The sequence below is a fragment of the Sturnira hondurensis genome, unplaced genomic scaffold (genome assembly GCF_014824575.4).
Source record: "Sturnira hondurensis isolate 20B ecotype Veracruz unplaced genomic scaffold, ASM1482457v3 Scaffold0021632, whole genome shotgun sequence".
In the NCBI taxonomy this organism is placed as follows: Eukaryota; Metazoa; Chordata; class Mammalia; order Chiroptera; family Phyllostomidae; genus Sturnira; species Sturnira hondurensis.
Window position 1 is genome coordinate 1391997 of NW_028094263.1, and position 27169 is coordinate 1419165.

Below are 27169 nucleotides of genomic sequence, written 5' to 3' on the forward strand. Positions count from 1 at the left end.
GTAGATCTTCGGCAGCGGAAGCAGAAGCGGACGATTTTTTTTGAGACCGGAAGCGAGTGTACGGCAAATATGGCGTCGGCGGCGCTCGCACTGAGCACCAGGGCTGCCGGTAAGGGGGCGCGGAGTTGCTACCGGCCGAGTGGTGGAGGTGCATGGCGACCCTGCAGGGAGCCTGGGTTGGAGGCCTCTCCCTACGTGGAACCCCGGTGCGGGGTGTGGGGAGGAGTGTGCGGGGCCCACGAGGTTTGAGGGACGGCTGTCGCCTATCACGTGACGTCTAGGGTGGCAGAGCTGTGGGTGGTGGTTCTAGGAACTCCTGTCCTTCCTCTGCCTGGCGAGCAAACACAGCTTCCCTAGCAATTGGTGACATGAGCTTGCCGCTTCATCTCTCTGGTTTTATTTGGTCACTTTCTTTTTAAAAATACATATTTTATTATGCTATTTCAGTTGTCCCATTTCCCCCACTTTATTCCCCTTTGCCCTGCACATCCCCTCCCACCCACATTCTCCTCCTTTAGTTCATGTCCATGGATCATACATGTAAGTTCTTTGGCTTCTACATATCCTATGCTATTCTTAACCCCCCCTTCTATTTTCTACCTACCATTTATGCTACTTATTCTCTGTACCTTTTCTCCCTCTCTCCCCCTCCCACTCCCCTGTTGCTAACCCTCCATGTGATTTCCATTTCTGTGACTCCGCTCCTGTTCTAGCTGTCTGCTTAGTTTGCTTTTGTGTTAGGTGTGGTTGTTAATAATTGTGAATTTGCTGTCATTTTACTTTTCATATTTTTTATCTTCTTTTTCTTAGATAAATCCCTTTAAAATTTCATATAATAAGGGCTTGGTGATGATGAACTCTTTTCATCTATAAAAATATAGGTTACTAACATTGCCACACCAGGGCTCAAAACGTTAATCTGTTCACTCCACAAATTGAGGTCTGTCTTTGTGCCAAACACTGTGGGGCTCTCAGTAGAAGAGAAAGACATAGTATCTCTATCCCCAGGACAAGTTCTTTCTAGTGGATAACCCAATAAATGAGCATGTAAATAAAATGAAGCTGTGAAAGCAAGTGTGTGCACATGCATGTTGGCCTTCATGTGTGTCCTCGTTTAGGTTGGTTGGTCAGGAGAGCCCTCTGAGGAGGTAACATCTAAGTTAAGACCTGAAGGATGACAGAAAGCTTGGCTCTGTAAGAGAGTGAAGGGCAAATGTGTGGCCTGACTCAAGTTTAAATTTTGAGAAGCAAACTCTTGTTCTTATGTGAACCTAAAGAGGATAGGAATAGAAATGAGGAAACCAGATGGGAAGCTGTAACACCAGCCCTGGTGAGAGATGATCTAGCCAGGATGTTAGTGGCGGTGTACTTGGAGGGAATGGATGGGTTTGAGCTCTGTTTTGGGTGTAGAACCCACAGAGCTTGCTGGTGAACTTGATGTTTGGGGAGAGCAAAGGGAAGGGATATGCGATGACTCCCTGATTTCTGCCTGAACAACTGCGTAGGTGGTAGTGTCACTTACAGAGAGGAGAGGGCTGAGGAGTAGAGTGGATGGCAAAGATTTGTGAATGAGATAATGTAGGTAAAGCAAAGGCCCAGTTCCTGAGCTTAATATGTGAGTGAGTGAACGCATGAAGAGCTATTGAAATTCAGGTAGGCTGTTGTACTGGGCATTTCATGTGTTATCTGTCTAAGTCCTTATCTCTGGTCCTGTGCCCCAGTTAGTCTCTGTTCTTACTAAAACTTCAGAAACTCACGCTTTGGGAACTCTGAACTTACAGGCTCCAGACACCCACAGGGTTTCTCTTAGACCTGCCATGGCCCTGATGTACTAACCGTGGCTGTGTCTGGAGACCTGGAAACAAGGACTGCCAGCCCTGGGCTTGTCATGTAGCAAGGGACTTCCATCTTGGTTAGCATGAATTATAGTTTGCTTTCCTTTTTAAAACAAATGCCACTGAGCACATTGGAATGAGTATAGAGAGGTCAGATTCACAGGACAGAGTGTCCATCTTCTTGGCTGGACCTGTGCGTGGTGGGCTTGCTGAAGAAAGGGCCCAGCCTTACGCAGTGGCCACGATGCTGTGGGAGCTGTCCTTAGGGAAGCTGCCCTTCTTGTGTACAAGTACATGGTGTGCAGTGGAGGGGTAGAAGGCTAAGGAAGTGGTGGTTGAGGCCAAAGCAGGAGTCTCTTTCTGGATGTCCTGTTGCTGGGCTCTGTGGTCTGGCCCCTCCACAGTGCAAGGAGCCGTGAGGGCATGATGGGAGCGAGGCTGAAATAGGCAGTTTTGTGGTGTACTCTTGCTGGCTTCTAATTTTGTGGTGTTTGTTACTTCTCAGCAGGGCTGAATGTGTCCAGACCCAAGGTACATGGTGTTTTGGGGTTTTTTCCCCATTAGTATTTTACTGCCCCACCCCTCATCCCCTGGTCACACACAGCACACATACAAACATCTCATGTAGTGCTTACTCTTTGGACAGTACAACGAATTGCTTCTCCCCTCCATGGGAGAAAGCCAAGGACTTCAGACACTCCCTGAAAACCAATGCAGTTAGGTGGTATTCTGTTCCCGGAGCTTCCTCGCCTCCCCCGCCACTGCCTTCTCCCATCTCAAACTAGCACATGGCCCGCCCAGGCGGAGAAAGAGCCTGCCTAAACAGTTCTGTTCTCTCCGCAGTCACAGCCCTGCTGAAGCCCCCTCAGGCTGCGGCTCTTGCTGTCAGATATGCATCCAAGAAGACAGGTGGTAGCTCCAAAAACCTCGGTGGGAAGTCACCAGGCAAACGCTTTGGCATCAAGAAAATGGAGGGTGAGGGTGTACCCTGGCTTCCATTTTCCATCTGTACCCCTACCCTGTGCCCTGGCATTCCTTTGAAGAGCAGGAAAAGCATGCAAGTACCTAGCTGGGTGCTCTCTGCTTAGCTCAGCAGAGCATTGGCTCCAGATTAAAGAGTCAGATAAAACCAAGGTGGGGTGGGGGGCCCGAGGGAGAGCAGACAGTGTGAACCTTGGGCATGCGACTGGAGAGAAGAGGCCGCTGGTTGGGGGACAGCTCTGCTCTCACTGAGCCATCTGGGAGCTGGTTTTTCCCAGGGGCAGGCCCAGGGGCTGTTGCGCAACACTGGGGCCAGGATAGTATGGGCCGCATCGTGTTTTCTTAGCAGTTCTCTGTGCTGCCCTGGAGTCAGTGCACTGTGGACTTCTCTCCTAGGTCACTATGTTCACGCCGGCAATATCCTGGGGACTCAGCGCCACTTTCGCTGGCACCCAGGTGCCCATGTGAGTTATTTTCTGCCCTGCCCACCCCACTTTCTTCTCTGGGACCACCTTTCCATGCTTCTAAGCACAGAAATAATAATAAAACACCTGCATTTTGGGGGTGCTTAACAAGCACTGTACTGATTCCCATGCCTATGGTATCTCATCTACTCCTTGCTCCTTCCCTGTGAGGTAGGCGGTTACTTCCATTTCACAGGTAGGATGTCAGAGGTTTAGACAGTGGAGGAGCCCGAGTAGCAGAGCGGGGTTTGGACCTTGTCTGCCTGACTCTCCGATCCCTGTGTTTTGACTTGGAGTAGCACTGGGTTTCCTTACTAACCCCCACTTCTTGGAGAAAAAGATGCCTAGTGATTTATTTTTCTGAATCTTGGGAAACTGATGATAATTTATTCATTTTTATTTATTTCTAAGAATTCTTCCTTTGCATAAAGTTGTTCCTAGATGGCTGAAAGAGAGCTTGAACTTAATACAGTAGAATTGATTCCTTTGTAATTAACTTCAAATGCCCCCATACCCTACCCCTTTTTGGCAATTTTAATGGGAACAGAAAGACTGATAGTGACCTATAATTTCAAAAATACTAACCTGTATGTGAGTTGGTTGTATTCGTGTAGCTTTATCTTTTAGAACTTGAGACATTGGCTGCGTTAACTCTTGGGACTTACTAAAATAATGACAACAATAATAAAAGCCAACGTGTTTTGAGCTAGAGTATTCCAAGTATTCTAAGCCCTTTCAGATTGCTCACTCATTTAGTCCTTGAGGTGACCCTATTACGTCGTTGATATCCCTGCTTGGCAGATGAAAAAACTGAGACTTGAGTGAAGTAGAGTAACTTGCCCAGATCAAACATGACAAGTAGCAGTGCTGGGGTTTGAATCGAGTGTCCTGGCTCCAGAGTCCATTCTTTTAATCAGAGAAATAATAAATAATGCTGGGCCGCCTGGATGAAAACTGTCACACGTCTAGTCTCAGATTCCAAAAGAAAAAAGCTAGAATATATACAGGTAAAAAATTACAACATACAATTTATTTAATCTTTTTGCTCGCGTTTCTTGTCTGAAAAAGTTAGAAATAGTAGTTACTAAACAGATGAAAATTAAATGAGTTGATGGATATAAAAGGGCTGTATTATTATATATTAATATTATAAAAGGGCTTAGAACAGTGCTTACCATGGTAAGCACTATATATAAGTATTACCTGATATCATTATTGTTTTCTTCACATATACATTGTCCATATAGCTTTGGTCTGCTCTTTCCTTAAAGCCTAAATTTGGTAGATCACTATATAAATGAAAACGTATGTCAAACTAGTGTTTATTATGATAACTCCAGTATTTTTGAAATCTAAGTAGGGGCATTTTCCTGGGCCTGTTTTGAGAGTCTGTCCAGTGGGGCTTCTAGTCAGTTGCACAGGTGTGGGTCTAAGTTAACAGCCCTTGGGGACTGAGCAGTCACCTAGATTGGCTGTCATTTTCTTTTCCTCCTCTGTCATGGAGACGGCAAAGAAGTGGAAGGCAAGGCAGTGTCAAGCAGTGGGAAAGGGACCTGAGAAGGAGCTTTCTGAACCCTTCCTTTGGCCCCAGGGCTCGACCCCTTGTGAGAAGTCTGTCCTACAGCCCCAGGACAGACCACCTCCCAGGCTTTCCTGCATGCAGCTGAGCAGGTCTGTGTTGCAGGTGGGCCTGGGGAAGAAGAAGTGTCTGTACGCCCTGGAGGAGGGGGTCGTCCGCTACACTAAAGAGGTCTACGTGCCCCACCCCAACAACTCGGAGGCTGTGGATCTGGTCACCAGGCTGCCCAAGGGGGCTGTGCTCTATAAGACTTTTGTCCACGTGGTTCCTGCCAAGCCTGAGGGCACCTTCAAACTGGTGGCTATGCTTTGAGCTCATACTCAAGACTTGGACAGCTGGAGCCCGGGTGACAGGGGCAGGTGGTACCAGAAGTCAAGAGTTGGGGTGTTTACAAGCCTCCTGAGGAAAAAGTCTGTGAAGTGACTGGCTGGGAAACCCTTTGGAGACCTGACCTGAGGCCAAAAATAAAGTTAGCTGGAGTCATGAGTCTGTGCTATTTGGGGACAAACCTGGGAGGAGCTCCCTATTGATTTGTGGGTCTTTCGTGTGTTCTCTAGTGCACACCCAGGGAACCTCCAAGCAGGAAAGGGGCCTGTTAGAGTGAGCAATGACTAGAGAGGACTGTGTCAGAGGAAGGGGTTACTTCGGCAGCATCCCTCAGGGGGGAGCGGGAGCGCTTGTGCTTGAGGTTGTCACGGCTGCTTCCCCTTTCTGGATCCCACAGAAGCTGGGCTGGGAAGCAGGTAGGAGGGACCAACAGGAAGCACCCCGATCACATTTCTTTTCTGAGGCCACACTCAGAGGGAGCTGGGTTGGCAGCCCCAGAAATGGCTGCATGGCAGATCCCTTCCTGTCTCCGCTGTCCGGGGCAGAAAGGTGCCACCTGTCCCAGAATACTGAGATCCTTCTGGGGGGATTCGGCAGGGGTGGCGGGGGGAGCACTTGGGGGGAAATGCGGACAGCTGCAATTGAACAACAATAAATAATTATTTTTAAAAAAAGATCCTTCTAATGACAGAGTGAGTGACAGATGGGCTTCTTCCTGCACACCTGGAGAGACACGCCAAGCTCACATTCTTTTCTGGTTCTTGGTGTATCACAAACCAGGAACAGCAGCAAAGATGGGCTTCAGGAATGCCAAGTCTGGGTTTGGAGTGGTCTGGGGGCGATCTTTCATTGCCAACCCCACCCAAGACCTTGAGAGGCTTGGCTTCCAGTGGAAGGGCCAGGAAGGAAGTCTCACCTGGTGCCTGTGGTCCTGGTTGTTGGATGTGCTGAAGTAGGGAGGGGGCAGTCTCAGGGATCGTGAAGTCCTGGGTGGCTCAAAATGAAGCTCCGGATTTAGAGTCAGAGAGCAGGGCCCAAACTTCCTGTCCCCATGTCCCTCTCCCCATCCCCTTAGTTCTGTCCACTGAGTCCGGGGCCCAAAGTTCAGACACTCAGCATTTCTGAAGTGCGCTGGGGTGTGAAGAGATGCCACTCTCTCGTGGCCACTAGCTCATTCTCTCAATTTGGCAGCTGTGTCTGACGACCTTCGGAGGGAGAGTCAGAAAACCTGTCCCTACATCTCCATGTTGTCTGGTGCCCAGAGTTGGGCGGGAGTGGAGGGTCACAGGGGATGGGGTGGTCGAAACCTGGGGAGGCTGCAGGTCAGAAGGCTTATTTTGCTTTCTGTACCCAGGATCCCAAGTGTTGCCCATCCCTGGGGAGAGGACTGACAGGACTTTAGCTGCCACCTCTCCCCTTGCACAGAAGCCAAGGCTCTGGGCTGTCTATCTCCCAGGAGCTGGGGAGAAGGGGCAGGCCTCCAGTTTGGAGAGCTGGGGAGAGACCGTTGTCTTCATCAGCAGCTCCCAGCACTGGGTCCAGTTTAACCTTTGCCAGGGAGGAGACTGACCAGGATGTTATCAACCCTTTCCCAACTGCTGCCAGGGCCCGGGGTGAACTCAGGCCGGAAGATGCAGTCCAAAGAGTAGACTCCAAAGCCCCCTGCATACTGAACAAAAGCCGGTGCCCTTGGTTGGGGTTGGGGTAGGGGCATGGAGGGAAGGGGTTGTTGGCCAGGGCGCATGTGTGTTGGCTGGGGCTCTGGAAGAAGTGACGGGAGCAGAGGACCCAGCGACACTGGGGCTCACGGCAGTGCAGCAGCAGCAGCGGCAGCAGGACAGCCAGGATGAACACCAGGGAAGAAACCACTCCCTGCGGAGGCCGAGGCCCTGCCTGCACAGGCTCATCTTGCCCTCCCAGATTGGAATTCTCCTGCAGAAGCTGGGTAGGACTGACCTGGCTGGGGCCGGTATCAGCTTCACTCAGGGGAAGCTGAGGTGCAGGATCTTTGCTGCTGCGTGAGCTCCCCGAGGCAGAGATTTGTGAGGGAGAAGGGAATAGCTGTATCCTGTCTCTTCTTCAGCCCAGTGGGGGGAGTGATGTGTGCAAGGGAGTTTATAGAGGACAGACTCGGGATTTGCCCTGTGACGGGGGCAGGCACCCTTAGGAACAGTGGATCTAAGGAGGCAGGAGGGCCCGAGAATCTGAACTCAGACTCCTGGTGCCAGCCCTCTCCCATGGTCATAGATCGTGGCGTCACAGAAATCGACGGTAACTGGTAACAGGTAACTGGTGCCAACGTGGCAAGGACCTCAGGGATCAAAGACCACACATAGCATTCTTTCCAAGTGGCTGGCTCTAGGTGACCCTGTAGATGAACAGGGCTTCTGGCTGATGATGAGGGGCCAGGGGTGCACGTGCCCCAACTGTGGGATGCAAGACAGTAGGTACCCACCAGTGGCCCCTACTATGGCTAGGAGACTGTTTCCACGATGGCAGAGGGGTGCCAAGGAGGAGCATGGGCCTTGAGTGACCTCAAGAACAGCCAGCAGGGCTACAGGACTGACTCCTCCCGACCCCACCCCAGAACCCCCTGCCCAGAGCTACCTCCCACCTCAGGAATCCTGGCCTAGGGGAGCAGCCTCATTCAGAGCTGGGGTGTCTGTGAGCAGCTCTGCAGCTCCTTGGCCTGTGCCCCAGTTTGTCCTGGTCAGTAGCATGCCATGACCTAGTGTCCCATAGGTGGCACTCCCTTCTGCAGGCCTGGCAGCCACGAAGGTCGTTTAAAACCTTCAGAAGGGGTGGCCAAGAACAGGCTTGGCTTCTGCTAAAGCCGCCAGCCAGCCAGGGGAGCTCCAACTCACTCAGCTCTCTGTACTTCTCATCCCAGATCCCCTCCTGGCCAACTCTGCCCCACTTCCCATTGGCCCAGGTAACGGCTCCAGATGCCCATTGGCTATTGTCTGGTTTTGGCTTCCACTGCTAACGGAACTGCGGTGTTGTCCGTGGTTGCCCTCGAAATTGGGCACACAGGCCACAAAATACAAAAGCATCTCCACCCTGGCTCTCCCTCTCCATCTGAAGTAATTATGCAGCTCTGGGACCCAGCCTTCCCCAAACACCACCCACCACCACCACCCCACTTTGAGCCTCACTGGAATCCTGATCTTGACCCCAGGGGCCCAGCCGGGGGAGGACTTCAATGAAGCCTCAAAAAGCCCAGGCCTCTAGGCTGAGCTCACCCTACAGAATGATGGAGCTGGAAAACACTGTCAGCAGAGTAGCTGCACTTGACACTTACCTCGGAACTGGATGGGAGAGGAGGGCCTCCACCCCCAAGCTTCCCTCTTGACCTGCTGGGCGTGGTGGAGCCCGGTCCCTGGTCTTCAGTGATTCTAACTCATGGGGCCCAAGACCTGCCATCAGAGCAGTGGGGGTAAGGCCACACCTGTAGGTCTCACAGGCCTGCAAATTGGAATCACCTGCAGGAGCTTTGCACTCCGACCATTACTGGGCTTCCACTTCACGCCTCTTAACTCAAAACCCTCAGTCAAGAGCGCAGTCTACTGGGCTACAAGTGCAAATACAAGATGTTCCGGCAGGTGACAATAATGAATAACTAGGACCTGCTGTGACAGAGTGGGAGTGGCAGGGACTGAACCAGAGTGCTCGTCCCTCCCAAGTTCAAAAAATAAGCCTGAAAACTTGTGCTAGCCGTTATTGGTGGTCAGGGTGGTCAGCATAGCCACAGCCCAAGGTCAGCCTGCAGGCTGGTCTGTGTGCCCTTAGCTAGCAACTCTGAATGTTCTGATATTTGCCGTCTGGCTCTCGTATGCTGAACCCAGTTATTAATCTTTCTCCTTATTTACTTAGGATTTGATGTTTAAAAACATTCTAGAGAACCAGAGTAGAGTTTCCTGACGTTCACTCAAATAGGGGCCAGAAAAAAACGTTACCTTAGCCCTGAACCCAAACACTGTTTTCCTGGCCTTGTTGCTGTCTGGTCCCTGCCCTTGGGAGCAGACAGTAGTGGCAGAGGGGCATGGAAGCCGGCTCCATCCGAAGCCTGCCGCCACCACGTAGTGGCTGTGGCTTTGGGCTCATTGTGTCAGCTTCCTGATGTGCTGAAGGAAGATAATGACAGTGTCTGCCTCAAAGGGTTCTGAAAACTAAATGAGATACTGCCCACAGCGTCAGCACAGTGGCTAAACAAACAGAAAACACCAAAGCCGTTATTGGTGGTCAGGGTGCCCTCTCCCGGCAATTAGGAAACTTGACACGTGGCAGCCAGGGCAGGAACTGAGCCCTTTGTTCACCAAGCTGAGCTGGCCAGGCCAGTGTGCCTGGCTGATAAGGGTCAGAGAACCCTTCAGTTCCACCGCACTGTGATGCAAGGTTGAAGGACAGATACGGAAAGCCCTGGCTGACAGTGGCGAAAGAGCAGGAGGGGAAAAGGGCCTTGAGAAGAGGAGGGAGGGTGGATGACCCTTTCCAACATGGCCTTCCCAGGTCTTAGGGCAGTGGCCAGGGACCCAAGCCACTGCTGCTCCTGTCCCTACAGGGACAAGCTCCAAAGGTAATCAGTAGACTGTAGCTGGGATTGCCTCTGTTCTTGAGGGTGCTCCACACTCAGGGCTGGGTGGGAAGCAGAGTGAGGAGGGATTCTGTGGGGGTGGGACTGAGGACACCAGAGCAGCCAACATCTGCCTTGGCCTGGAGGCAGGGAAGTCCTGGAGGCAGGGAAATCCCGGGTCAGGGCTCGAGAACTGAACTGGCTCTCCCACTGGCCTACTAGGTGGCAACGAGAACGTCTCTGAGCCTCTCCACCCCTTTGAAAAGGACAGAGCTATATTAGATGGGTTCTCGCATCCCTTCTGGTTCCTGGGTAGAATCTAAGCTGTTGCCACTCTTAGGAATGAAACCTCTACCTCACGGCTGCCCAAGTACCAGCCAAGACTTTAGATGAAGGCCTAAGAATGAGGGCTTCCCAACCCCCAGGAGGGAAGACGCAGAGGCTCGGCTTAGAGAGATAGAGGTCTATTTCTTCTGTTGCATATTTCAGACTTCACGCTGAGCTTCAGGCACGATGCTGCTCCAGGTTCCTCTGAGATCCCCGACAGAGTCTTCTTCCCATGCTGCTCATGTGGCCTGGTCCTTCTGGGGCAGCAGCCCAGGCTCTGCTTGAGTTCTGGGTCCCTGGGAGACTCTGCATTGTTCTTAGTAGGCCCTGGTGCCCTGCCTTTCCCATCAAGGAGCAGGGCATGCTGGAAAGCCCTAGGGCCAGCCCCACCCTCTCTTCTGTGGTCCCCTGGCTACAAGAGGCGGGGCTGTCCCACTAGAGCCCAGCTCTGCAGGGCTCCTCCAAGTCACCTGCTCTCTGGGCCTCAGAGCCCAGCAGGGCACTTACAGAGCCTCAGCCATGAGCACACACAGGCCTAGGCCCAGGGATGATGCCCTGGAGAGAGAAGCAGGCCCCATCTCCAGAACAACAGCAGATGGGCCCATCAGGCCGCTGGTCCCCAGAGCCATGGCCCACTTCCTGGGGCTGCTCTGAGCCCTATTGCACATCTTTTGTTTCCAGTTCCTCCCCACACCACCCATTTTCCTTAAAAAAAAAAAACAAAACAAAACAAGAAGAAGGCTTGGAAGAGCAGGGTGTGGAAGCTGGAGCCCTTCTCCTCACATTCCTGCCCTCTCTGGTCCCCAGCAGCGCCATCGGCAGTAGTAAATACTGTGCCCACCTTCCTTGCTGTCTGTGCAGGTTCTTATGGCTGATGGGTGTGTTGTCTGGGCTTCTGGTCCTTGTCTGTTGGTGGGGGGACACCCCTCCTTTGTCTGTAAGTGCAATTCCCCAGGTGTTCCAGAGGTGCTGCCAGGGCCCTGCTACCTGAGTCGCCCGTCTGCTTTAACAGGCCCCAGCTCTGACTTGGGGTCGGGGAACAGAGAGCTCCAGCTGGTCAGTCTGCAGAGCTCCAGGGAAGGGCAGGCGGAGGGGCCCGTGGCACACAGTCCAGCCACAGACCAGAAGCCGCTCAGTTCCCCATCTGTCCAGGCCTCGAGCTCGGGGCCCGTGAGCAGCGTGTGCTGCCGGGCAGCCTCCTCCACGGGCTCTGGCTGAGGCAGGTTCAGGATGCCACTCAGGCCCTGGAAACTCTGCTCCATGTACTCGTTGTGGGGGGGCCCGGCGTGCAGCCAGCTGGCATCATCTGGGGGTGCAAGATCATGCCGTCAGCACGCCCGGCCCAACTGATTCCATGAAGGCCACACCCTGGGAGTCAGGTCTGGGCCCCCCAGTTCCTGACCCAACTCTACTGCTGAGTCACATCTTGCTGAGTGACCTGGGCTCTTGGGCTACTCCACAGAACTTTCTGTGCCTCTAAAGCCATTAATTTTATAAAACCAAGACAGTCGTCCCTGAATCCCCAACTTGAGGGTCAGGTAGAATAGTGGGTTTGGGGCACTTTAGAAAATACGGTAACTCTCCCAGAATGGTCTGCCTTGTGTCACCCCCACCCGTTCTCAACCATGTCCAGAGCCATCGGAAGCCTCCTATTCAGGCCCTCCGGCTATGGGGCCCCGCTTGCTTCACCAGCCTTCTTTCCTGCCACCCCCCTGCACCCTGTTCCCCTCCACTGTTTCCCTCATGCATCAGACACCTGCCAACTTCGTTCCCTCAAAATACCCTTCTGTCTATGCAAATCCAGCCTATTCAAGGCTCAGCTCCAGTGCCCACCACTATAAAGCTGACCTCCTTTCTGCCCTCATCCCCTCCAGCAGGCTGTGAGTCCTGGGAAAGCAGGGTGTGGCTGCCCTCGGGGTCTGCCACAGCCCACCCACTAGTCTGTCCTCCTCTGGGTTTCCCCACTCTGACCCACCTTCTCTGAGACAGGAGGTGGCCAGAGGAAGGAAACATGTGCCTACCTACTGAGCACCTACTGCATCCCAACCACTTTCACCCACATACTCATATCAAATGTCACCCAGGGACTAGTTACTTGGGGGACATAGGCCCCCCCGCCCCTTGAGGCACCTGCAGCCTTGAGGCTCCCTTGGCTTCAGCCAATGGGTGGTGGGTCATTGGACCTTGCCCACCAGGCCATACAGTGAGATTTGCTGTCCTAAGAAGGTGGACTTGGGGGCCAGGCCCTGGTCAGTCTCTGTTGCCCTAAGAGGCCGTGTATCGTGTATCAAAAAGCCGGAGCCTGAGGCTAACACAGAGAGAAGATGGGATGGTGCACAAGACGCCCCCAGAGAGACGGAGAAAGCACTGCTGGTTTCCAGTGAGACTCGAGACATTTCCTGGGATCTGTGGGGCACAGCCCTGCATTCTCCAATAACTCCCCCTTTTTATTTGAGCTAGTCTGAGTGGATTTGTGTTCCATGCACCCAGAAGATCTCCAGTAGTTACATTACTCCTACCTTACACTTAATGAGACTGGGGCTCAGGAAGCTGATTGCTAAGAATAACAGCCCAACTGTCAAAGCTATGTTGCAAAGCCACGGCTGCCTGACTCCAAAGCTTCCCCTTCGCACCACAGCACAGCCCTAGGATGCCAAGGGGCAGACGATCAAGTTCCCCACTTTCCCCCTTCCCCTTCTCTAGTGATGGGGGTCAGCTCTGATGGTCCACTTCTTGGGGTTACCTCCCTGGCTTCTGGGCATCATTTGGGAACTAGATCCTTACCTTTCCTGAGAGGTAGTTTGCGGTTGAAGGTCAAGGGCAGCACGAGGAAGTGGGTCTCACCCAGGGGTTCCCAGAACTGAAGCAGTCGAACGGTCCAGGCCCCCGGCCGCAGGGGCCGGCTCAGTGGGGGCTTGTACTGTGTGACCTCGGTCTCTGTGTCCACCACAATGTCGTAAGATGTGGCCACCACATAGGTGGGGTCGATCCATACCACAGTGGCTGTGAGGTTGGGGCCCCGGGCCCAGCGCTGCATGGCCACAGGCTCATCCAGTGGCCCCAGCAACCCCCCAAAGTTCCGGAAAAGACGCTCTTTGGGGTCCCACTCGGTGCCAACCTGTAGGGAGAGAGGCAGCTGGGCAGGAGTTTGGGGGAAATCCTCCTCTCTACTCTAATGCGGCCTCTAATGCACTGTGACCTTGAACTAGACACAGTCTCCCTCTGGGTCTCAGTTTCCCCATCTCCAAAATGAAGGTCTTGGACTAGAATCTGTTCTAGGCTCCCATTCTGACCTGGTCTGCAATGGTGGGGCAGGAAGGCAGAGGTAAGGTTCAAAGTCCTGCCCGGAGAACATTCCCACACGAAGCGAAGGCCTCTGAGAGAGACCTGGAGACAGAAGTTGCCTGAATGGAACATCCACGTCCCTCTAGAAGGAAACCCTTGCAGTCTAGAAGATGAGGGTGCAGTGCAGTGGAACTGCGGTCTCCTCGGTGACCATGGCACATCCTCTGGGCACCCCAGGTGGGAGGTCCCCTCCAAGTGTGCATGCAGGGATGACCCACGGATGCACACAAGGCACCGCCAAGGCTGCTGTCCCTGGGAATGAGAAGCCCACGGACTCGGTCCTGAAAGGCCTAACCCAGTCCTTGCCCCTCCCCCAGTGTTTGGCCCTGTCTTCCCACTATATTCAGTCTTACTGGGAGTCAGGAGGAAGCAAGGGGAGGACCTGTCCCACCTCCAAACTCTGGAGCCGGCTGGCCTGGTCACTGTGCCCCAACAGCTTCAGCGACCCCTGGGGCATCAGCCACATCTCAAGCGTCTCTGCTGGTCCCTGGACTGAGGGCTGCACCACTTGCGTCACCAGGTAGCCCTGGAAATGGTCGTCATAGAAATACAGGTGCACGCTGGACGGCAAGCCCCTGGGCTCAAACCTAAGAAGGTTTCAGCAGGGAGAAAGGGAGATGCCATCAGCATATTTGATTTGGTCTGGAGTCCCAGAGAGCGGGCACTGGGGAGTCCCATTCCAGGCACTTCCTTCGCCCCAAATCTCACCTCTTGCCATCTCCATTTTATTTGCATTTTCCTCTGTCTTAGACTGGGGGCTCCCTGATGGCAGGGGATGTCTCTGACTGGTCTCCCCCCTCAGTCAGCACACCCCGAGGACCTGTCAGAGGTCTCACCTGCAGAGTGGGGTGGCTGGCAGGGGTGCAGTGGTGGCAGCGTGGCGCAGGCTGAGGCGGGTGAAGGCGGTGTAGGCGGTGAGCATGACATCACTGAGCCCACTGGGGCCATCGGCCGCGTCATAGACGTTCTCCCAATAGGCCTTGAGGGCTGGCGTGCCGGGCGGGTAGTTGCCATACAGGTGGAAGTCCAGAATTTCCAGGACCTCCTGGTTCACAGTGGACTCAAACTTCCGGGCAAAGAAGGTGGGTCTGGAGACTTGCTGGAGCAGGAGAGGCAAGGAGGCTAAAGGGGTCTGCAGGTCCCGGAGAGCACAGCAGGGGAGGGGCCCCTCCCAGCACTGCCCAGAGATTGGCCTCTGCACTTTTCCTGCTGCTACAGTAGCCCCAAGAGCCCTGAGGGGGAAGGCCCCAGATTCTCTGGTTAGCCCACCCTGAATGCTTTCTGACCCTGGCGAAAGGCCAGGTGAGGCCCTAGCATGGGGCAGTGATAAGGGGCCCTGGGGTGCACCTGCAGCCGCAGGAAGTCCTGCGGCTTGAAGTCGTTGGGGGAGCAGCCACACCAGTCCACGATGTGCTTGTACTGGCACTTGCAGCCCAGCTTGCGGTTCCAGTTGGTGACCCGCAGGTTGTTGTCCACGAGGCTCTCGCAGGCCGGGCTATTCTCCAGCACTGTGTGGAAGAAGGACTGCAGGCGGCAGGACAGGGTGGACGGTGAGCTGTGGGCACCCCACCAAGCTCCCTCCTGGGCCTGGGTGAGGGCCCGGGTCACCCACCTCAGCTGGGAGCAGTGTGTAGGTGTAGAACTGGCGCAGCTGGGCCACGAGCGGGTCGTCCGTGTGCACCACATACTCCACGAAGCTGCGTGTCAGTACGAACCAGTCAGAGCCACCGTCCACCACGATGCCTGCCGGGATCTGCCGTTCGCCCAGGCGCCACATGTGTGAGTCACATTCATGGAAGAGCCGGTCCAGGCCCTGTTTCTTGATGAACCTGTGGGTAGCAGACCGGCCAAGGCTGGGGGCTGTGCAGGGTGGAGTCCGGGCTGTTCCATCCACCTAGGAACCAGCACCCCTCCATCTATGATTGGTCTGGAGACTTCGTAACCCCAGGCAGACCCCATGTCCTCAGTGTGGGAAGGGCTGTGATGAGACCCCAGGGCCAGGGCCTCTTCCCCCACCCCCTCACCTGGAGTTGTCCCTGCCATGTGACTTGAGGAAATTCTTATCCCGGTTCTTGGACAGGAAAGCCACCAGCTCCTCATTGGTCCTGGGGAGGGAATGGGGTGTGGGCACTGGGTGTGAGGGGTGCTCAGCCACTGGCCTGGAGTGGACTCCCTGCAGCACTCCTCACCTTCACCTCTTGGCCTCCAGCCATGTGCCCTATCCCCAGGTTGACACTCTGGGGTGGTGGGCACCTAAGGGCCTGATGAAAACCACCTCATCCTTCCTGTACCTCTGGCTGGCTGACCCAGCACCCCAGTATACCCCTCTGGCTCCTTCTCTTCCCCATCCTCATTCACCATTCCCTCCCCTAAAACATGGCCAGGGCAAAGGGACCACGTCTGGACTGGGTGGATCCCAGAATAAGGCCTGAGGGAGGGGAAGGGGCCTATCAGGACCCTTTAACCCCAAGTGCCCAGATGGGCCCCCTCCCAGCTGGAGGTCCCGAGCACCACCCCATACCTGGTGGGGTAGTCAGTGGCACTGAGGTTGATGAAGAAGTCCCAGGCCCAGCCAGGCACCTCCAGCAGGTCCTGCATGCTCCGCAGATACATCCTCAGCAGACTGGCCCCGCCCCAGATGGTGACCATGCGCCAGGGTGTCACCCGAATGTTGGCATACTGCTGGGCCAGCTCCACCACCTCCCGGTGCAGGTAGTTGGAGCGCTAGTGGGGTGGGGGGTGGGGGATTCTCAGCAGCCACAGGTAGACCCTCAGCATATAACCTCCCCACCCCACCCCAGGGAAAAGTGTATGCAACATGGAATGGAGAGCGCACATGTCGCCTTGTGCTGGCTGTTCCCCTATTCTAGGCCTGTTTCCCTAACTAGGGGCCACCTAAACAGGTCAGAAACCCTGTCTCTCTGTGACCTTCTGGGTCTCTGCTCTGCTCACTCAGAAGAACCCCTTGGCTACCCACATGGTACCTTGTCCACGTGGATGTAGAAGAAGTGCCGCTCATGGTAGACGGCCTTGAGGAGGCGCTTCAGCTGGCGGATGGCGCGGCCGTGGACCACCAGCATGTAGGCGATTCGCACTGGGGGGCCATCCATGGGCTGTTGGGCCCGGGCCTCGTCCCACTGGATGCCGGGGCTCATCTTACCTGAGCAGAGAACAGGGGTACCAGTGAGGCCCCTCCCTAGGTCACAGAGGGGAGGCCAGATGGGACGAGGGAGCTGCCTGCTTTCCAAAGGAAGAATCCTAGACTCAGAGCCCAGGGCTCCAGGGGCCCCTCTCCGCCTCCACCACTTAGTGTCCTAATCACCACCAGCTGGGCAAGGGAGGTGGGTCCCTCTGAGCGCTCTTCCTCTGAGAAACAGGGGTGGGATTCCTGCCAGGTCACCTCCCGGGGCTGCCACCTCTCCACCCATGCCTGTCTCTTACCGGCCAGCTGGCAGTGCCGAGGCACAGCCTTAGGCATGAGGCTCCCGGCCTGGTGCAGGCACACCACATTGGCGATCTCTTGCTGGCACTGCTTGGTGCTGGCCCGGGCCAGTGCAGACAGTGCGTCTTTGCCCAGAATCTCGCACTTGGGGGTGAAGCCATTGTCTGTGGGCTGGGGGGCGCCCTCCACACTCCCAGTGTCTCCGTGTTGTGGGAAGCCAGCTGCCCCAACCAGCGCCTCCCCGGCTGCCGCCCCACTCAGGTTCTGGCGGCCAGGGGCCTCTGGGGGTGGGGCAGGAGGGACCCTTCGGCTAGCTCTGTGCCGGCTGGTAACAGCCCGTACCACTTTGGCCACGGGCACACCTGGGCTCTCAGCACGGCCCCGCCAGCGCCCATGCCTTCTGCTGGCGCTGCCCCGCCGCCCGGCTGAACTGTCTGTGTCCTTGGAGCCCTCACCAGGGTCCAGTGGCCGTGGCTTCCTCTGCCTTCCTTTCTGTAACAGATAAGCAGACACAGGTCACTGGGACAATCACTCTCTTCCTGCTCCTTTAGCTCCCTGCTGGCTTGGGCCTAGAAGCCCTGCGACCCTTCACCTAGAGAAGTTCTGTTCACCTGAGGACACTGAGCAAATAGCGCTTCTGCTGGGAGTTGTCCCCGTCCTCCCTCCATGGTGCCCTGGCACCGACACGCCCACTACCACACAGATCACAGGGCACTGGGTCTCCTCTCTGCTGTGGAGTGAGCACCACTTTCTTTTCAGCAGATGTGAAAATGAATGTCCACACATGTCACAGGAGAAGGGTGTGGAGGCCCTGCAGAGGTCCCACCGGGGCTCAGCTTGGAAGAAACAGGAGAGCATTCTGCTGCCTATCACACTTCCATGAGGCTGCACCACTGAGACCACAGCTGAGAGAAGGGGTCTTTCCTGGTGGAGAGGGGAGAGGTAAAACCTGAGACCCCATACTGGCTGGGTTCCCTCAGAAACAGACACCACCAAGACAGCGTAAGTGCAAGATTTCCAGTGGCAGCACCACCGGTGGACGACAGGGAGCAGGAGTCAGCAGGCAAAGCCTTCAGCTGGCCTGCACCTGAGCAAGGAGGGGAGGAAGGAAGAGCAGCAGACTACAGCATACAGCGAGCCTCGGCTGGCTAATGGGAGCTCGGGTGCAAAGACTGCCTGTGGGCGAGAGCCCTGGTATGACTGCCACACCTTGTCACTGGCTGGGGACCCCCACCGCTGGGGCCTGGCAACTGAATGCTTCTCACTGCGAGTTCTCTGGAAGGGGAATCTGGGTGGTGGGCCTTCCTGACTGCTACACCTGCTTCCTGGCCTCTGCTGCTGCTTCTCAGAGGTGGCCCAGTCACACCTGAAAAGCATGTACACTCATCCTCTTCCCCAGCTGGCCCTGTCCCTCTCTCTTGACACCCCCTTCCCTGACTGACCAAAGCCCATCCACCCTTCAAGATCCCCTTGTATGAAGCCCGCCCATTTGCCCCCAAGTTGATCGTGCCTCTAGCAGACACAGCTGCGGGGGGGGGGAGAGACTGTCACGTCAGCCCCCCTCCTCAGTGCCCAGCACCCAGCGGAGTAGCTGGCACACAGGGGACATGTGGTCGGTGCCTGGTGGATGAGCCACAGAGGAGGAGGAGGAGCAGGAGGCACTGTGTGACTATCCTGGAGTCCCCAGGACTCCATGCTTAGCTTCGCCACGCCCCCAGGCACCTGAAATTTTCAGCTGTGAAATCCAGGAGGGAACGGTGTCAGAGGAGAAGGGCACGAAATAACTCAGCTAGAATGGGCCCCATGAGCGGTCCCCATGCACCGGCACACCTGGCCTCAAGCATGCCCTCCCCATGCTTCCCCGCCTCGTGGCCACTCATCAGCCTTCCTGGCTGAGCCTTCTTTATCTCCCAAGGCTTCCCTGGGCCCTTCCCTGGGCCCTTCCCTGGGCCCTTCCCTGTCCCGGCTCTGGAGGGGATCTTCTTCAGTCTCTGAACTCCATGTGGCCTGGATTGCTCCCTTGAACCTTCGGGTTTTTAATCGCCCACCCTCTTGACATCTCCCCCCGGGGAGCTCCATGTCCCTGTCAAGCCCACAAGTCCGTAAGCCGACTCCAGACCTTCCTCCCTAACCGGCTCCTACTCCACCAGCTCAGCGAACGGACTCCATCCTTCAGGTTGCTCAGGCCAAAACCTTTTAGGAGTCATCTTTGACTCTTATTTCCCTCCCACCCCGCATCCAGTCGCCCATCAGTAAATCCCACTGGGGTTTCCTTCAAGAAGGTAGCCACATCAGGAATCAGATCACTTCTCACTGCCTCCATCTCCTGCCTGCCCCGTGCCCGGAACACTCCCCACCGAGATGTCCCCACACCTCCTTCCAGCCTCCTTCCATTTTTGTTCCGAAGGCATCTTCTCAGTATGGCCTACCTTACCATTGTATTGAAAACGCCAGCCCTCCCTATCCTCTGCTTTATTTGTCCCATGGCACTTACTACTTTCTCTCGTCCTATAAATGTATTATTCTGTGTCCCTCCCCTTCCAAGAAGGTAGGCTCCACGAGGACAGGGCTCTTTGTTGTTTTGTTCACCGATGGCTGCTAAGAGCCCAGAAGAATGTCTGGCCATATTATACACTCAATACATATTTGCTGAGTGAATGAATGAGGGAGTGAGTGTGAAGCTCTTGCCTTAGGCAAGGACTTGACCATTATTACCACTGGAAGGGGAGTAGGACCCGGACAAATACCATGTCAGGAAGGAGCCCCAGGCCCTCAGGCACTTCGGCTCTGTTGCACTGGTTTTTCTCTGCCCCTCACCGGCCCAGGACCTCCTTCCTCTTCTCGGTCGGAGCATGGCACCTCACATGTCAGGCTGATAGTCATCTGAGGGCCAGAGCCCCACCCCCGCCAGTACCCAGGCCCTTTGTGCCTAGCACCCAGTGAGCCCTCTGATCTATTGAGAGGCACCCAGTGAGAGCTGGGAGTAGTTTTTTCCTGTCCGAAAAGAGATACCTGTAAGAGGGAGGGCTGGGTTGGGGAGGAGGCAGCAAACCCCATCCTGTGCCCACGTTGGATAAGGCGCCCCGAACCGGGCAGCCCCCAGGAAGGGTGAATGCAGCTCCACTGAGCGGAGTGTACATCAACCTGGCCACACACCAGAGAGCGCTATCCCCGAGCTTAGGTGGGCAGAGGTGGCGGACGAGCTGTGGGCTCTCGGGGTGGAAGCCGGTATCAGCGAGTCAGGAAGCTGGTCAGGAGGGCAGGGTCCGGGGCACCGGGCCAGGCTGGCTGCGGTGGGAGGCAGGATGTGGGAGGAGATGGGCCTGTTGGTGCCGTGCACTGCAGCAGGGAGCCGCTGACCCTGAGAAGGACAATCCCAGAGGAGGCTGGGGGACTAGGAGGCAGCAGTGAGGAATTTGGGGAGAAGAATTGGTGGACAGCCAGCCCACAGCCCTGCCCCGACCCAGGCATGTTCATATAGGCTGCAGCAGGGCTGCTAAAGGAGCTGTCCCCAGTTGTCCCTGAGGTCAGAGTGCCAGAGGTCAGGGTTCCCTCTGATTACCGAGGGTGGGGACTGGTCCTCTGACCTAGATGCCTTCTGGCCCCTGAGGCCCCCTCCTCCCCATTAAGGAGGTTTGAAGTCCTCTGTCCCTTCCTGGCTCTGCAGCTCCTCCTGGGAATCCCCTGAGCCGGGGAAACAACACAGAACTGCTTACCCCACACCCCACCTCCTTTGGGCTTCTCGGGCCGAGTTTAAAATAAGTGGTGAGGCAGTGTTTGTGAAAGCTCTGAACATGATAGAGTGGCTCTCAGGATGTTAATGATCATCCCTGGTCTCCACTCTATCCCCCTCCAGAGATGGGCAGAGTGTGCGTCGTAAATGCACATCTGACCCCATTGCTGCGTAACCCCGCGGGGGCTGTCCCACTGCACTTACAATAAACCCACACCTCTCACTGTGCCTGCACGAACTCTTAAACCTTCTTCCAGGGAACATACCACACACCCTCCTTCCACTCCTCAAAGGCAGCTGAGCCCATACAACTCAGGGCCTTCTGCCCAAACTCTGCCCACCTCTTCCCCAGGCTGACAGGCTGCTTCAGCTCACATGCTACTTCCTGCAGAAGCCTTCCCTGACCCTCTGATGGAAATCAGCCCCCTTGTTATTATAATGAGTTTCCCTTGAACTGTCAGCCTCTCCCTGCAGCTGCCTACCCATGTGGGCTGAGACCCTAACCATGTGTGTATTTCTGTATGCGTAGTATTAGCACACTGCCTGGTACCAAGTAGAACTTAAACAGTTGTTGAATGAATGAATGAATGAATGAATCCCTACTCCCAATGTGCAGTGCTGCGACAACAATGAGTTATTTATCGATGGTTTGGCATATGCCAGGAAGTCCCACAAATACTTCACAGGCATCATTCATTGAATCTTTACAATCAACCAATGAGAGCGGAGCTATTATTATCCCCATCATGAGGGGAGATACTGATGAGGACATGGAGAGGTTAGGTGATTTGCCAGTGGTCATGCCACTCCTTAGCAGCAGTGCTGGAAAAGGACGTGGGACAGTACAGTGGGGCGGTCGGACTTCAGCACCCACCTTCCTGAGCACTAGGTTACGCCTGGCAGCCCTGAGGTCTGGTCCAGGTGCTGGTGGCTGCTTGGACCACACAGCCTCTGGATCATTAAGGATCGTTTTCCATTCCAGCCCAGTATTTCCCTCTCAGTTACTGCCAGGAGGAAGTGGGAAGGTGGGGTCCCAACCACCCCACCGCCCCAGTTCTCCACCCCAGAGCGGCAGGGGCCTCCAGGCCTGGGCAATCTCTCAGCCTTTCCAGAGACCCAGGGAGTCATGCAGCAGCTCAGGGCCCTGAGAAGCCTCAGAAGTTTTGCCGTGCCCCTCCTCAGAGTCCACTGGCCTCTGCTCACATACCCCAGGGCCAGGGCTCCCTAACTGCCTTGGCAGCTCATTCCACCTCAGAATGTCTCATTTGCCCAGAGTCTTCTGACACTGGACCCAAAACGTTCTCTTCCTCCTTCTTACTGGTCCACAGAACAAGTTCACTCTTCTGACCTCACAGAGACAGCCTCCCCCACCGCCCCCCTCAGTTCCTTCATAAGTTATGGTCTCACGTGACTATGCTCCAGCTCCCCCCACCATCCCAGACTCTAGGTTCTCCCAAAACAGGCGAGGACAGCTCTCCTCCCAGGCCCCACACCAGAACTCCCAGACTGCCCAGATGCACGAAGGGAAAGCAGACGTCACGGTTCCTTTGGCCTTCACCCTGCCAGGGGGAGAGGCCCAAGAGGACAGGGCAAGTAGCGTGCCTGCCTCAGAGCCCTAGAGGCACCAGAAGCCAGGGGGTGGTGGGGCGGGTGCAGGGAAGCTCTGCCCTCTGGCCCACAGCTTAGGGCCAGGATTTGGCCTATCCTCCTTGACCTTGCAGGATAGCCCCAGACCCTACTGGACTCTTCCTGACCACACTGGAGAGGACATATGTGGGACTCCAGCTGAAACTATGGTCAGCCTAGAGCAGCAGACCCTCAGACCCTCAGGTGCCGGGACCTACTGGGGAGTGTGCAGGGTAGGTCTGCCCCTGCCAGGTCTAGGGCTCTGCTAAACCAGCTGCTGCTACTGTCCCCATTCCCTTGGAGCTAGAGGGGACCACATCCCCAATTCCCTAATTCCCTGAGGTCAACTCACCAGCTCATTTCCCTCGGGCATCTCTTCCTGAAGGCCCATGCAGGTTCTTCAGACCCCTGGCATGGCTTGGTTTGGCTCTGAGGCATGAAGAAAGCCACGCCTCGGAGACACTCCAAGTCTTTCCCTCGGGTTCACTCCCTGGTTCCCTCAGTTGCCGGACTGAGTTCCACCCCCAGCCTCCACTATCCCACGGACGGTTACCTGTCATGCGCTTCTAGACGCGGATACCGGGGGTCCCCCGGCCTCACGCCTCCGCCCACGGCGCACACACCCCCGCCCCCTCCCAACTTCAGAAAGTTTGGCCTGGGGCTCCCCACCACGGAGCAGGCTCGGGCCCAGCCCCGCCTCCCGGCCCCGCTCCTGACCTTCATAGCACCCGGGGCAGGAGACCACCTCACCGAGACCCGCTCCTCCAGCTTCGGCCTCCTGCCTGCCTATCGTCCGGGCCTCCGGGTCACGCACCACCCCGCGCACAGTCCCTCAGGTTCTCCTGGGAAAGGCTGCCAGGAGTCGGACGCCCAGTTCCAGGTGGCTGCCTGAGTCTGGCACACATGCGGCCCATGCCCCACTTCCCCAGCCTGGACAGCCCTTAGCCCCGCCAGGACCCCGCGCGCCCCCGCGCCTGGCCTGTCCGCCTGCCTGCCCCGCCGTCAGAGCACCTCGCCCGGCTCGTCCTCCTCCAGGCCGCTGAAGCTCCACACCACCAGGCCCTGAAGCAGCAGGATGGCGAGCGCCGTGGCGATTGCCAGCTTGTAGCGCCGCACCAGTTTCTGCACCCGCGCGCTCGCCACCATCTTCCTGCCCCAGACGCGGGGCGCGCGCCCAGCCCTGCAACCCCGCCGCGGGCGCGCGCAGGGGCGCGGGCCGAGACGGCTCCCCCCGCACGGGAGGCGGGCCAGGCGCGCACTGGGCCGGGGCGGGGCCGAGGCGGGGCCGGGGGCGGGACCCGCTGTCCCAAATCACCTCGCTCCTCAGGCCAGAGGCGGGGCCTGGGCCCACAGGGCAGCCAGCTGGGTAGCGCTTGGCTTGGGGCAGGGTGCCGTAGCCTCCAGCGCTCCGGCTTCGTGCTGGGCAGCTTCTTCCCTGTCTTCGTCGGTTCTCCAGATCCTGTGTGTGCTCACCTCCTCTGGGATAGCAAACCCATGGCTCCGAGGTGGGGAGAGGTCTGCAGCCCGACCTCTCTTCTGCCGGCCGCCTGCTGTTCCGGGGGGGTGGGGAAACTCAGTGCGGTCTCCGGCCCCGGGTGCGTAGAGAATGCCAGAGCTCCCAGAAACGCCAAGTTGGGAGCGATTGTGTGAGTGACACAGACCCCTGCTTTCATCGAGATCTTGGAGGGAGCAGCTACGGAGTGAAGTCTAACCCCGAGGACTGGCATCAGAGGCCCTCGCAAAGCCTCCTTTCCCCCCTCGGCCTGTCAACTAAAGATCCTCACTCAGGCCTCTATTAGAGCCGCGGTTCTCAGAATCTAGGGTGCGTCAGAATCACCTGGAGGAATTGATAAAACATTGCCGGGGCCCACTCCCAGAGTTTCAGCTTTGTTAGGTTGGGAGTGGAGCCTGAGAATTAGAATTTTCAGCAAGTTCCCAGGTGATGCTGATTCTGTTCACCCGGTACCACACTTGGAGAACCCCTAGACCTTTGCACACACTGTTCTTTCTCTTGTCCAGATTCTAGAAGCTGTTTCCCCCATCCCCATCCTTACCAATGGCATCCTCCCCACATTCGAGCCCTGATCATACCTCATTCACTGTTGAATCCTTAAGCCTGGCATTGGACACCCAGAAACACTCAATAAATGTGAAAGAAGGAGCAGGTGAAACCCAACTTCTTGTTTAACCCTATCGTTATCTGAGAGCCTGGCAAGTTCAAGCTCTGCAGAGACAACGCCTGAGCACCTGCAGCCCCTCTCTGAACCTGGGAGGTGCGTGGAGAGGAGGCAGGGGAGGAGAGAGAGCAGTGCTCACCAGAAGCAAGGTGCAGGCCCAGCTTTGGGAAAGCCACCCAGCGCCAGAAGAAAGTAAAAAGAAGAGCAAAACCAACATTCAAGATTTAAAATGAAGACTTTAAGAACCATTCCAGAGAGGTCTGGAAAAGCCATGAGGAGAGGGCTTGGAAGTTACCGGATTAGTCTGGTGCGGGGATCCTAAACTGCGATGAGTACCGGAGAGGCAGTTTGACGGGGCACTTACATAAAACCTTCTGTAGTGTCTTCTACCCCTTTGGTATTTGTAATCATTCCATTCTTCAGCCCTAGTTAAATGGGAGGATGGTAAACAATGTTTCAAGTGCCAGTTTGGCTACTTAAGCGAGCCTACACTTTAAGGGATTTAGAAAACATCAGTTGACACGCCAGCAATTGATACGTTAATTAAATATCGATCTTCGATCTTCTGTGCTCTTTAAATCAGGTCCCCTAGAAACCCATACTCTCTGCATGGTAATACCTTCCTCCCCACCCCCACCGCTCACGAAAATACCTTTGTTGTCCACTGATTATATAAGTAATATATACTCATTATATAACATTTAAACCAGAAAAAATGTAAGGAAAAAAGTAAGTCACCTACAATCCCACTCCCCAGGATAATCATCATTAATACTCTGATGACCACCCTTTCCCTCATCTCTATATGTTCGCATAACTTTGCATGGATGGGGTTGCCTTACAACATGATTTTTATGTACAGAGACTTGGTTTTAAGTATTTCCCATCCCCTTCCGTGTTAACAGCCTCTCTATCTTGCTGGCTTGCTTCCTAACTAACTTCCTTCCACCATTTTCCCCAACGATTCATATACACAGGTTTTATTTTTCCTTTTGAGGGGATGGGTGTCAGTATGTCTAAAAAGTCGGATTATGTTTACATACGCTGCTCTCCATCCTGCTTAGAAATTCCCCCAAGCTGGGTGGCGCAGTGCGCTTGGGTTCCAGTTGGCCGCCGCTATGAGGTTGCCGTAAACACGATTCTACGCAGGCCCCCATGCACTGTCGCCTGTATTTCTAGGGCGTTGTCCTAGGAATAAGATTACTGTGGGAAAGGAGATTTTTAACAGCTAGTGCCAGGTCGCTTTCCCAAAATGCTGTAGCAATGCGCATGTCCAACAGTGAAGTCTGAGAGCACCGTCTGCCCGCATCCCTTTCAACGACAGGTGTTGCCGCTGTTTTTAATTTTTGCTCATCTGGTAAGTGAGAAGTGACCTTCTTGGTCTTTTAATTCACAGTTCTCTGCTTGCGAGTGTCTGTTGATTGGTTTCTTGACTGGATTTACTCCTGCCCGAATTGCCTCTTCACCAGCGTCATGAATTTGCCTATTGCTGTTGTATTATTTGTCTTTTTCTTATTAATCTTAAGAGGTTTTCATCCTCTTAAAATTTCCCTCAGTTTATCGCTGCACTTTGATGTGAGACCTTTCTAAAATTTTTCACTTTAGGGGGAATCAAATATAGTTGCTCTTGTTTTATGGCTTCTCATTTTCTGTTCCAGTTAGTAGATCTCCTGACCTTGGATGAAGTCTATGGTCTCGTATATTTTCCTCACAATTTTTATTTTATAGTTTTACATTTAAGTCTTCGATCTCCATCCGTCTGGAATTTGTTTTCGTGTGAAGGAGAGGTGCGGGAATCTTTGTTGAGCTTTATTGCCGGCCACTCTTTCAGTATCCATTTAGATTTAACTATTTTTAAAAACCAGCTTTGTTGTTGAGGTACAACATAGATAAATTGAGTTAGACGTGACCATATAAAATACAAGGTTCATCGCTTCTCACCGTCTCCCCTCCAGGTTCCCCTGTAACTTCCATTGTGCTCACCCCCACTTTTTTATTGTACAAAGTCTTGAAAATACAAAATGGCTCCTTGGAAAATCAGAACAGGAGAGCATTTTTTTTTTAAGTGAGCTGCTTTGTATATGTCCTTTCTCATGTGAAGGCATTGTCCTTAGGGTCTTAGTTTTTTAAAAATATTTTATTTATTTATTTTAGAGAGAGGGGAAGGGAAGGAAAAAGAGTGGGAGACAAACATCAATGTGTCATTGCCTCTCATGTGTCCCCCACTGGGGACCTGGCCCACAACCTGGGCATGTGTGCCCTGACTGGGAATGAAACCAGTGACCCTTTGCTTCACAGGCCCGTGCTCAATCCACTGAGCTACACCAGCCAGGGCAGAGTCTTAGTTTTAAGAGCTGTTTTATGAGGCGTAGATGCTGAATGTTTTAAATGCATTTTCAGCACCCAGAGTTTAACCTGGGCTCTGGACCGGAGGACATGGAGGCCCCCTGCAGCAAAGCCCCAAGTCTGTGCCTCCAAACACCTCCCCGGGCTCTGTCTTCTCACCTTTATCTCGTTTCTGCTTCTTGGTTGGCTTCCTTGGAGTGACATTTTCCGGGGCTGTCTGCTGGGCCTGGTGCTGCCCTTACCCCTCGATGCTACTTTTGAGGCACCCCCCCAGCCCACACCCAACCCAGCTCTGGATCCCCAGGCCTCTGCTCTTCATGGAGTAAGTTCCAACATCTACTGAAATGATCGTTTGGGTTTTTCTGATGTGACCTATTGAGGTGATGGGTGTTATTTAAAAGTAATTTTTATATA

At 54.9% G+C, this 27169-nt stretch overlaps 2 protein-coding genes across 4 annotated transcripts; one reads left to right on the forward strand and one right to left on the reverse strand.

Moving 5' to 3' along the window:
- The first annotated feature begins 7 nt into the window (after positions 1 to 7).
- On the forward strand, positions 8 to 5345 carry MRPL27 (mitochondrial ribosomal protein L27). 2 transcript variants are annotated; one of them, XM_037033593.1, is made up of 4 exons: positions 8 to 109; positions 2679 to 2810; positions 3213 to 3280; positions 4965 to 5345. In XM_037033593.1, the coding sequence occupies exons 1-4, from the start codon at positions 70 to 72 to the stop codon at positions 5169 to 5171; spliced, it is 447 nt and encodes a 148-aa protein (XP_036889488.1). In that variant the 5' UTR covers positions 8 to 69; the 3' UTR covers positions 5172 to 5345. The 2 variants fall into 2 exon arrangements, with proteins under 2 accessions (XP_036889488.1, XP_036889487.1); XM_037033592.1 differs by having other exon boundaries at positions 55 to 148.
- A 4866-nt stretch (positions 5346 to 10211) lies between these two features.
- On the reverse strand, positions 10212 to 23455 carry XYLT2 (xylosyltransferase 2). 2 transcript variants are annotated; one of them, XM_037033261.1, is made up of 11 exons: positions 23244 to 23455; positions 16873 to 17365; positions 16416 to 16591; positions 15953 to 16155; positions 15456 to 15536; positions 15044 to 15260; positions 14779 to 14955; positions 14268 to 14530; positions 13823 to 14018; positions 12871 to 13204; positions 10212 to 11392 (listed from the first exon to the last, which is right to left on the reverse strand). In XM_037033261.1, the coding sequence occupies exons 1-11, from the start codon at positions 23376 to 23378 to the stop codon at positions 11070 to 11072; spliced, it is 2598 nt and encodes an 865-aa protein (XP_036889156.1). In that variant the 5' UTR covers positions 23379 to 23455; the 3' UTR covers positions 10212 to 11069. The 2 variants fall into 2 exon arrangements, with proteins under 2 accessions (XP_036889156.1, XP_036889157.1); XM_037033262.1 differs by lacking the exon at positions 23244 to 23455 and adding an exon at positions 22585 to 22714.
- Between the last annotated feature and the right edge of the window lie 3714 nt (positions 23456 to 27169).